Source organism: Thamnophis elegans, chromosome 6 (genome assembly GCF_009769535.1).
Source record: "Thamnophis elegans isolate rThaEle1 chromosome 6, rThaEle1.pri, whole genome shotgun sequence".
NCBI lineage: Eukaryota > Metazoa > Chordata > Lepidosauria > Squamata > Colubridae > Thamnophis > Thamnophis elegans.
Genome location: NC_045546.1, coordinates 31,840,168 through 31,852,263, shown reverse-complemented (window position 1 = coordinate 31,852,263; position 12,096 = coordinate 31,840,168). Strand labels below are relative to the sequence as shown.

Genomic DNA, 12,096 nt, shown 5'->3' with positions numbered 1-12,096 from the left:
TATTTTTCCTGCTTTACGTTATGCAAGGCTTTTTTTAATAGAATAAACATCCCACATTGTGCATTTTATTTTAAGTTAAATTTAAAATTGTTATAGACATTACCTAATTATAGCAACATATATAAAAACAGAATGACTACAGTATGCTGAGCAGTGGTGGGTTACTAACTGGTTTACTACCAGTTCGTTCATGCTCGCGAGCGGTGGGTGGAGCGTCCCGCCGCCACCACTACCAGTTCAGCCAAACCAGACCAAACCGGCAGCAACCCATCTCTGATGCTGAGGTAAAAACATGCAAAGGTAAGAAAGTACATTCTAAGAAAATAATCACCCATGACTATGCATTCATTCTTCTCTGAACTGTCGCAATGACTACTCTGCACATTTAGAATTTATTTATGAGATAGAGTATTAACTTGTAAGAATTAAAAATGTAAGAATTTTGCAAGAAGGTTGTTTGTGCCAATATGTAGGAATTAGCATTAGTACCTAAAAAGTGGTGCTGTAATTTAAGAACGCCGTTTTCATCTGACACATACTGTATACTATATTTATACATTTCCATTTCTCATCTATCTACTTACATGGTGTTGTAACATTTGATGCAAAAAGCTTTTATGAACATAGAAGGGAGGTCTGCTTGACCTTCCTTGAATGTTTGTTGAGTGAACATGATAGGTCTGGGGGTGCGACCTGGAGCCCCCTCCACTGAGTGCAGAAGCAGAAGTGGATGGGGGCCCGGACTCGCCCCAGAGTGAAGGGTGTGTGTGGCCTGCCGGGAAGAATGGGGGCCATGGGAGAGGGGGTCTACGGGGGCGAGAGGGTCGGAGCATATCGGTTATGACTGGGAGGGGCAGATATGACAGGAGCTCTAGGGCTAGCCATTACCGGGGAAGAAGGACTCGCTACATTACAGCGATTCCTTGTTCCGGCCCTTCAGGCTCACCCCAAGAACCTGGTGGCAGAGATGATCAGGACCCTGGTCTCAGGTTGCTGCTGCTGAATGCCAGGTCTGTTGTGAATAAGGCTCCCCTCGTCTGGGACTTAATATTAGATGAGGGGTTAGACCTGGCATGTATAACTGAAACCTGGCTGGGCCAAGAGGGAGGAGTCCCCCTCTCAGAAATGTGCCCAGATGAGTTCCAGGTGCTTCACCAACCAGGACACCAATGAAGGGGTGGGGGAGTAGCAGTGGTTGTCCTGGAGTCATTAGTTCCCCGTAGGAGCCCTGCCCCGGAGATTGTGGGGTGTGAGTCTCTCCTCTTGAAGTTGGACCTAGGGGTTTAAGTGGGCTTGTTTTTGACGTACCTACCTCCCAGCTGCGTCACAACAGCCCTGCCTGTGCTGCTAGAGGCAGTAGCCGGGTTGGAGTTAGAGTTCCCCCAGGCTAATGGTGCTGGGGGACTTTAATCTACCATCTCTTGGCGAACACTCTGAAGGGGCACAGGAGCTCATGGCCTCCATGACAACCATGGACTTGACCCAAGTAGTTCAGGGCCCAACTCATAGAGCGGGACACACACTCGACCTCGTATTTCTCTCGGGGCAGTGGAGACGTGATCTGGAAATAGGGAATAGAGACCTCGCCCTTGTCATGGTCAGATCACTCCTTGCTGAGGCTTGACTTCAGGACACTATTCCCCCACTGCAGGGAAGTGGAACTGATTAAGTGGTTCCACCCCAGGTGCCTGATGGACCCGACGGGATTTCAGAAGGAGCTTGGAGAGATACCTGACTCCCTTGCCCGCAATCCGACCGAATCCTTAGTCACTGCCTGGAATGTTGCGGCGACTGAGGCACTGGATCGGATTGCGCCTTTGAGGCCTCTCAACGGCAATGGATCCAGGAGGAACTCTGGGAGATGAAGCACCAAAAGAGACACCTAGAGCGACGTTGGAGGACTAGTAACTCTAAATCTGATCGAACACTACTAAGAGCCTTCATTAGGACTTATCTAGTGGTGATATGGGCGGCAAAATGCAGGCATTTTTCCGCTCTTATTGCGTCTGCGGAATCCCGCCCAGCCACCCTGTTCAGGGTGACCCGCTGCCCTCCTGAAAGGTGAGGGAATGGGGGAACCCCTGCAGGGAAGATCTGAGGAATTTGTTCAGTTTTTGTCAGATAAAATCACTCAGCTTTGGACAGACCTTGACTCCACTTGGGCAATACCAGCCGAGATGCCGAGGGTAAGTCTAAGTCGGATTTCCTGGGATAGTTCGAATTTGTCACCCCTGAGGAAGTGGACAAGGCCATGGGAGCGATGAGCACCTCCACCTGTTTACTGGACCCGTGCCCCTCCTGGCTGGTTTTGACCAGCAGGGAGGTGACACGCGGCTGGCTCCAGGCGATTACCAATGCTTCTTTGCAGGAGGGGTCTTTCCTGCAACCACTAAAGGAAGCAGTGGTGAGACCCCTCCTCATGAAGCCTTCCCTGGATCCAGCCGTCTTGAAAAACTACCGTCCTGCCTCCAACCTTCCTTTTTTGGGGAAGGTTGTTGAGAAGGTGGTGGCGCTTCAACTCCGACGGACCTTGAATGAAGCGGATTATCTGGATTCCTTTCAGTCTGGTTTCAGGCCTGGGTACAGCACAGAAACCGCTTTGGTCGCACTGATCGATGATCTCTGGCAGGCCAGGGATAGAGGGCATTCCTCTACCCTGGTGCTTCTCGACCTCTCAGTGGCTTTCGATACCATCGACCATGGTATTCTTCTGCGACGTCTGGAGGAGGTGGGAGTTGGAGGCACCGTTTTACGGTGGTTCTCCTCTTACCTCTCCGGTAGGTCGCATTCGGTGTTGGCTGGGGGACAGAGGTCGACCCCTAGGCCCCTCAAGTGTGGGGTGCCACAGGGTTCGGTCCTGTCCCCCCTCCTATTTAACATCTACATGAAACCGCTGGGTGAGATCATACGACGGCACAGGATAAAGTACCATCAATATGCAGATGATACGCAATTGTATCTATCTGCCCCGTGCCAGCTCAGTGTAGCGGCGGACGTGATATGCCGATGCCTGGAAGCTGTTGGGATCTGGATGGGGATGAACAAATTGGTGCTCAATCCCGATAAGACCGAGTGGCTTTGGATATTACCCCCGAAGGACAGTTCAGACAGTCCGTCCTTGATCCTGGGGGGTGAAGACTTATACCCCTCAGAGGGCTCGCAATTTGGGGGTCCTCCTGGATTCACAGCTGACACTGGAACACCATCTGTCGGCTGTGACCAGGGGGGCCTTTGCCCAGGTTCGCCTGGTACACCAATTGCAGCCCTACTTGGACCGGGGGGCACTTCAAACGGTCACTCATGCCCTTGTCACCTCAAGGCTGGATTATTGCAATGCGCTCTACATGGGGCTACCCTTGAAAAGCGTTCGGAGACAACAGCTAGTCCAGAATGCAGCTGCGCAAGCGATTTTGGGTGTACCAAGATACACCCATATTACACCTGTCCTCCATGAGCTGCACTGGCTGCCAATTGGTCTCCGGACGCAATTCAAGGTGTTGGTTATCACCTTTAAAGCCCTACATGGCTCAGGACCATTGTATCTGCGGGACCACCTACTGCCACACACCTCCCAACGGCCGATAAGATCCCACAGGGTGGGCCTCCTTCAGATGCCGTCAGCCAGACAATGTCGGCTGGTGGGCTCCCAGAGGAGAGCCTTCTCTGTGACTGCTCTGACCCTGTGGAACCAGCTACCCCCAGAGGTCCAGACCTTACCCACTCTCATGGCCTTCAGAAAAGCTGTTAAAACCTGGCTGTTCCGGCAGGCCTAGGGCTGTTGACCTTATTGTTAAGGTCCAGCCCCGATTAGAAATGTTATGTGTGTTGGGAATTTTTAAATTATTCTTTTATTTTGCTTTTCTTTTTTCTTTCTTTGTAAGCCGCCCGGAGTGCTCCGGGATTGGGCGGCCTAGAAATTTAACAAACAAACAAACAAACAAATAAATAAATAAGCTAAGGCTAATGGCCTGAATATATGTCATACTTCCAATTAGACACTTTATATAAATGTATGTATAATTCTAGTAAGAAATTGGAAAGCAGCCTTACAGTGGCATTTGTGATATTTTGTAGTCATTTATGGGAAATCTCACATATGCAATTTTTTTTGCATGATATGCGCATATATAGCCATTTTAATTGTCTTAGATTAAAAATCTTTTTTAAAAAACATAACTAAAATTTCAGCAGACAAGTTTCAGAAGACTCAGTATTATCTATCAAACCTAGGTTATTTTATTTCACTAGGCACTGGGAAGTTGGCTGAAATGGTTTTTCTCCTTATTTAATGACATAACTTGATGCCGTTTTGACATTTTAGGTAGTATAACTAAGTATATAGTTATTTTTAATGTTAATCTATTAATACTGTTAATAAATATATACAGTATAAGTAAGAATAATTATAATGAAATATTAACGCATCAATATTTGATCTGAATCATTAAATGCATCCGCACAATTCAGTTTGAAGAACTTAGATTCCAATTTCAGTCGTAAACCAAGAGTAGACATGAAATTTATAACTGATAACTGCAAAAGTCATTATCACTTAAATCTTTGAGTTTCTTTCCTTGTCTTTTGTGTTTCTAGAACAATAACAGGAACAATTAAATTATATGCTATCAGCAACTGTCTCTGTTATAACCACATTCTACACCCATAGCATTCCAATATGATTTGGTGTAAAATGACAAATAAGTCTATTAACAGCAGCATAATGGAACTTACAGGACAAGAAGTAACAAATGGAAGATCATTAAAGTGTGATACAACCTAGAATTAAGAAGAAATTTCCCGACAATGAGAACAATTAATCAGTGAAATGGCTTGCCTCCAGAAGTTGTGGGTGCTCCATCACTGAATATTTTCAAGAAGAGGATGGACAATCATTGTTATAGAGTGGTAAAAATTCTCCTGCAAGAGTAGAACAGTTAGAGTAGAAAACGTCCCACATTATATTGACACACAAATTTCTTCCGTCCATTCTGCCAGGTATTTTACTCACATGAGTTGGAAAGAATCACATAAAAGAATGAATACAAAGAATATGTGGAAGTATAAAATCTGTACATCACTTGTTCTCACACATTGAGCCCTTAGAGTACCATAGTTACAGAATAAAAATAATTTACATATAATTTGTATAAATAAAAACATGAGAATGGAGTAAGGCACAAGAGAAAATTTCTATGGAATTGAAATTAAACATCATTTTATATTACACAGCTGTGATTGTCATGATTAAATTTACCAGTGAGCTAACTTAAGATATTGTGTATTTAGCAACACTATACATAATAGTCTTTTGACTTATACATTCACAACACATTTAAAAGTCCATAAAACTGGGCTATTGCATATTAAAGGATATTCCATTTTGTCATCATTACAGTGCTGATAAATACAGTCTAAAACAGCACTTTTTCATGTGCTTTCTTGATACATAAACATGGTAAAAAGGAAAATGCATTTGCAATGTAATACAAGTTTGTGTTCAATTCTTTTCTTTGTACATAAGGTCACTAATTAATTCAAATATATACATTTCGAGAAAGACAATTACAAGATTTAGTACCTTTAATTCTAAGCTAAACACATAACTTTGAACTTTCAAAATGATCAGCTCACTAACAATAATTTAAATCTCAGTCTACATCAAGCAGCAGTTTCTAATTTGTTTGCCACATTTTAATGTAATTGACAACAGAATTCACAATTTAAAAGCTACCAGGGTGTTTTTCTTAAGGCATACAGGTATTTAAAAACATTTGGAAAAACAAGCTTTACATTTATAAATGTATGAAAATCCTGACCTGTATTTGTAAATGTATGCACAATATATTGATGTGCTTATTATACCTTTCAATATAAAAAAGTTCATCTTAAAGGCCTACAGTTTTATTACTATAGAAGAAAGCCACAATATGGTGGATAGGTGGCTATTTTTTATGAACCCTATTCTTAGCTGAAAAGATTACATCTGCCGCTAATAAATCCTCCATAAATCTTTCTGTGGTCTAATATTAATATAACAATATTTATATTGTTATACTGCAATGGGCTCTACATGGGGTTGCCCTTGAAGTGCATCCGGCGACTGCAGTTAGTTCAGAATGCGGCCGCGCGAGTGATAGTGGGCGCACCACGGTTCGCCCACATAACACCGATCCTCCGTGAGCTGCGCTGGCTACCTGTCAATCTCCGGGTGCGCTTCAGGGTACTGATGACCACCTTTAAAGCACTCCATGGTAGTGGATCTGGGTACTTGAGAGACCGCCTTCTGCCGATTACCTCCCTCCGACCGATTAGATCGCACAGACTGGGCCTCCTCCGAATCCCATCCACCAGTCAATGTCGACTGGCGACTACACGGAGGAGAGCCTTTTCTGTTGCAGCTCCGACCCTGTGGAACGACCTCCCCGTCGAGATCCGTACCCTCACCACCATCCAGACCTTCCGCGCAGCCCTCAAGACCTGGCTCTCCCATCAGGCCTGGGGATAGGTTCCCAATTTACCCGCCCGAGTGTTGACTGTTGAATGAAAGTTGTGTTTTATTATTTTCTTTTGTTCGCACATTGTTTGTCTTCTGATATTGCACCCCCTTCCCTGTGATTGTAAGCCGCCCTGAGTCCCCTCAGGGAAAAGGGCGGCCTATAAATCTTAATAAAATGTCAAAATGTCAAAATATTATACTTTGGATGCCTTAAATCACTAACGCACCTACTCAAAATAGCCCTGCAACATAGATTGATTCTTATACCCATGTTGCACATGGAAAACCTGAGGCTGAAAAAGAAAGCTACCTAGTGAATATGTAAGAGGACCAAATGTGAAATCCATCATTTACTAGGCAAGCAAGAGAAGTATTGTCTTTGGAAAAAAAAATAGAAAGCTTTAGTGCAAATTCCAGCTTTAGGGAATCTACATCCAGTAAATGAAAAATACTAGACAGTATTTCACATGAACAGAAGAACAGTATTTAAATGAAGTTACTCTCTTGAGTGACCAGAAAAGAATGATTACTATGATATGGTTTTTCTGGTACCTCGTTTACCAATTTATTTATAGAAATTCGTTTATTCATTGCAGAAATCAATTTCAGTTTTGTATAAATAGTTTCTAAAAATGACAGTTTTGTGTTTAGTTTGCTTTACAGTACTATGAATATCCTTATGAATTGTTAATCAGACTGTTAGTAGTATAAATGACTTCAGAAAGTAATAAAACACTATCTTTCTTTGGCCCATCAGCCCTATGAAGTATCAAATTATTGTTGATGAGACTAAATGACTTATGTATTCACACTAATTAGGCACAGATTAAACTTTTCATGCCTATCCGGGAATGTAGTGCCCATCAGTAATGAATTACAAGTTTTTCATAACCTGTACAAGAAAGCAGTAGTTGTATATTGGCCCCGCAAAAGAGCAACACACACATTGTTCTGGGCCAATAATGTCATGGTTTTCTTCAACACAACAGTCTGACCTTTTTCTCTCCTGATTTAATTTGTAGAAAACTCTTAACTTATATCTTCTTTATTGTCTGTGGAGTGTGGCATATTCTGCGGTATCTGGTATACCAATTCATTTGGAAGGCTCAGTCCTGGCATCCCCTTAGGTGTATCGTAGAGCACGTGTGTGGCTGATAATGAACTATCTGCCCTAGAAAGAAGTTTATTATAAGTTCCCACTAATGGAGGAGCTTGATTCCCTGAAGCTTTGAAGGTAGATACAGAAGCAATGCCTGGAGAAGGTGCAGGATGCCCTGACATACCCATCACTATTGGTATCGCATATTCTGGTCCGGTAACTGGGAGAGGTTCAGCGTAGGCATGATATATTTCTTGTTCTGAGGTGTTACAAGAATCCTTATCTGCATAACTTGCTTCCTTTACTTCTTCACGTTTAAAAGCTGACTTTTGATTAAGTGTGCCAACAATTCCTCCTACAAGTGGTTGTGCATACTCTGTTGAAGAGAGCCAAAAGTGAATTTCTAAACCTCTCAATACACAGAAAAAAGTCCCTACAGGATTTGAAACATAAGATGACCGGCCTATTCACAAGGCACACTTAAAAAGATAATCTCAGAAATAGATGAGGATGACATCGAACCTGTACCTGAACCAAAATGAACTGTGTGTCATCCTTTAACTTTGAAAGGAATCAGAAACTGTGGCACTGGTTTTTAATAAAATTTCAATAACCTCAAGAATACCTATAGGGACAATACGATATTTTATTTTATAAACCCACCACCACAATACAATAAATCAGACAGATTCTTTTATCTACATGTAGTCCCTGGTTTAGGACTGGTTGCTTAGCAACCACTCAAAGATCCTAGTCAGGAATACCTATGACCCAGATTTGCAATTCCAATAGCTATCCCAACTCATGATCACATGAGCACACTTCAGGCACAGGGCAACTGGCTCACATTTATGGCTAATATAGCTTCCTGTGGTCATGCATCCATGATTTTTTTTTCCTGTTGGAATTATTTTTTGTTGTGGCACTTACTTCTGATTTCTGACAAAAAACACACACCCTCCAATTACGGATAAAGGATTTGCTTAACAACTGTCACATTTATTTTACGACAGCTGCAAAAAATGGAGTAACATCAGGTGAAGTCACAAGATGACCCACTTAACAACTGGCCACAACTTACAACCTTAATTCTGGGCTCAATTAATTGTAGTCAAGGGCTACCTATACTTCAAGCACACAAATATACTATATATTTTATTTGCCATTTAAAAGATTTTTGGTGGGTTTAAATGGTTACTAAGATGAAACTATTAGATGAGAAGAAATATTTATTAGATTTATTTGCCACTCATCTGCACTCCATGCTAATAAATTACCTAAAAATTGTTGCCACATTAAAAAAGAAAACCCAGCTAGCTCTAAAGAAAGGCTGGTTTTCCGAGCTTTCTCCAAGATGAAAAGCCATCTTTCTTTTGAAACAGCATTTGTTGAAATAAATTGTAAACTGGGGAAGGTACCTGCTGATTGACTTTGTAACACAGTAGTAGCATCTCTTGATCTAAGGCAATTAATTTCACTGCTGTTATAATGAACAGATGATTCTTCGTGGTCTACAGATTTAGCAGGAAAGAATTGCTTCATTCCTTTCCACCAACCTGCAATAAGACATTAAAAAGCAGCAGTTCTCACCAATGACTTATAAGATATATTTATGAATCAAGCTGTTTAAAACGCCATTGTAAGTATTCAATATAATAAGGACCTTTCTACGCTAATCTGGCAATTCTGCAATAGCAGGCTTATACACATATTGTGAAATCATTTAAATTTTACAAAGATCCACAGTGGTTATCACTGGGATTCTATGCTCAGTTTAATTCTTTTCCTCCTTTATCAAGGCAGCTATTTATTTATTTGATTTTTATCTCTCTATTATTTTATAAGAAACTCAAGGCAGTGAGCATACCTAGTACTCCTTCCTCCTCCTATCTTCCTCACAATTACAATCCTGTGAGGTGGTTGCTATAGTTTAAACCAAGGATGTCCAACCTTGGAACTTTTAACACTTGGTGACTTCCAACTTCCAAAATTCCCCAGCCAACAGAAGAATGGATGGAGAAAGTGATGGGGCTGGAAGAAGTGCAAAATTCAGGATTAATTAAAGAATAGAATTATTCAACTTCTTATTCACCAGCTCAGCAAGTTAGCAAGTATTAGCTATTTCTACAGCAACAAAACTATATTAATCAGGGAAATTCAGTAAAGAGTTCACTTTTTCCTGTCTCAAGCACAACATTCAGAAGCTGTTTCCAAATAGAAACAAAGATGGATATGTTCTGTACTTTATTGCGCTGAAAAAAAGGTTAGCTAATGTTTTTTTTCTTTCTTCCTGTACCAACACCTTTCTCCTCTCTTATACCCCTCTGCAATTTTCATATCATCTTTGTTTTAATCTGCATTTTATATCATTAAAAGTTTGAAGCCACATGACCCCTGGGCTACACAGAAGTACCTGCCTTGTTACACCATTCTACCCTGCTTCACGAGGAAAGCAATGTTAGGAAAGAAATGAGAATCAACAATGCCATTTGAAATGTTTTATAAAGTACTCAAGTGCCTGCCCCATTCTAAATATTAACTGAAATAAATCAGAAACGCATATTTGAACCTTAAAACATTACAGCAATGTTTGCATCTAAAGTTACCTGCACGATCCCAATAAGGTATATCATATGTTCCTTCTGACTTTCTTTTTCTGAAAATGATGCCAAATGAAGAAAACATCTATAATTAGTATTAACTTATTTAGGATAAATTTAAGACTATCACTGTTTGAAATATGACTTTAAAATACTTGGCTGTAATATGACATGAAGACGATTGCTTTCTTTGTGTAGTATAATATTAACATAAACAGCAGCAAAGTTGTTTATTAAAGTATGGCAATCAACCATTAAATGTATTGTTAAATACAAATCTTCTGTAATCAATTACCATTCATTCATGCCCTCGGTAAATTGCCATCCTTTCCAACAGGAGATGAAGGCAATATACAAAGCAATTTATCACCACAATTGGCCTGAACTCTACGGCTAAGGTAGACTTGAGCCTTGGTGCCTCCAGGCCTAATCTAAATGTTTCCAAAAGTTATTCTTAACTGAAGTTATTTAAGAAAAAAAATACTGCAACAAAAGAATTGTTATTATTTAAAGAGGATTATTTGAATTCATTGGGGGTGGGTGTTAATGAATCTTTTTAATTTTTCCCATTTCATCTTTAAATACTCCCTGTGCAATCTTAGCAATCTTCCTCTGTTGTGAGTCTGCAGCTCTTCAGATATATTAATCACACAACTGTACCCAAGAATTCTTAAACTTGCAGCCACAATATATCAAGAGGACTATTCAGAGATGTGTCCTCTTGAACAGAAAAAGGCAACCTTTCTGATCTGGTTCACCAGCATTCAATAACAGGCATCATAACCTCTACCCGAGTAGTGTAAGTGAAAATAAACCTTAGCACCATTCTACCCACTCCACTTTTGTTGGCATTGTAGAAGCTTATAGCTTTATGTTCCACCAAATCTCCCCAAATTGGTGCTGTTCCACTATAATTTTTGAGTATGTTGTGTATGCTGTGCAAAGCTGGTATGACACAGTCCTTTAGAAGCATTTATGTAACTTGGTTACCTGTTTCTCCAGTGCCAGGAGCAAACTGAGATCAAGATGAGGGTGGTAAAAACCATGACCAACACGGGTACTAGAACAGCTATCAATGCTACATCTGAAAACCATTAAGATATAGCATATGTTAAGTTCATAAACGCATTAAAAACAAACTTGATATTGAAGAGTATCAAAATATGTATTATTAATGCTATGCATTATTTTAGTATGCTATCTTTTAGGTATCAGTACCTTTTGTAACACTCGGTGTTACTGTAGTATTCTTGATCTTAGGAGCAAAAGTTGTTTTACTGGTCTGCAATGGAAAATCTTTGTTGCTCCTGGGCGGTGGAGGCAATGTTGCTCTTGGAGACCGAACTTAAAACCAAAGCAAAAACTTAAATAAATACTTTGGCTTTTTAAAATCTTATTTTACTTACACAAATATCCAGTAAAAATGCATATAGCATCCATAATATTTGGAGATATTTTCTTAGATGGACATGAAGGTATAATGACTGTTAATAACTTTCCAGTGTACAAAATAGTCGAGTTCTAATTTAGCAATTTTGTATGCAAAATCTGCAGGTCCTGTTGGCTACAGAAATATACCGGTATATTAATTAATCATTTCTAGTGAATGAATTTCAGTGGCTTAAAAATAAAGTGAACCACAAAAAGGCACTATTAATGCTAGGCAATTAATAGTGCTGCAACACTATTTTTTTAGATATCAGTACCTTTGGTTACACTTGGAGTTAACATAGTGTTCTTGACCTCAGGGGTGAAGGTTGTTTTATCAATCTGCAAAGAAAAGTCATTGTTGCTCCTGGGTGGTGGAGGTAATGATGGTCTTGGAGCCCGAACTTAAATAAAAGCAAAATCTTGAGATGACGTCATTAATTTAAAATGTAACAAGTATCTTTGTTTTATAT

General features: G+C 40.5%; 1 protein-coding gene across 2 annotated transcripts in view; it reads right to left on the bottom strand.

Moving 5' to 3' along the window:
- Window positions 1–7,517: 7,517 nt before the first annotated feature.
- The window catches only part of DCBLD2 (discoidin, CUB and LCCL domain containing 2), a 28,718-nt gene continuing 24,139 nt past the window's right edge, over window positions 7,518–12,096 (bottom strand). The window contains exons 11-16 of one of the 2 annotated variants that reach the window (XM_032220165.1): window positions 11,902–12,027; window positions 11,414–11,539; window positions 11,186–11,279; window positions 10,202–10,251; window positions 9,014–9,151; window positions 7,518–7,971 (exon numbers count right to left, since the gene is read on the bottom strand). In XM_032220165.1, coding sequence (XP_032076056.1) covers window positions 7,526–7,971; window positions 9,014–9,151; window positions 10,202–10,251; window positions 11,186–11,279; window positions 11,414–11,539; window positions 11,902–12,027 — 980 coding nt within the window. In that variant the 3' untranslated portion in view covers window positions 7,518–7,525. The remainder of the gene's footprint in view (window positions 7,972–9,013; window positions 9,152–10,201; window positions 10,252–11,185; window positions 11,280–11,413; window positions 11,540–11,901; window positions 12,028–12,096) is intronic. The other variant, XM_032220166.1, reaches the window with a different exon arrangement.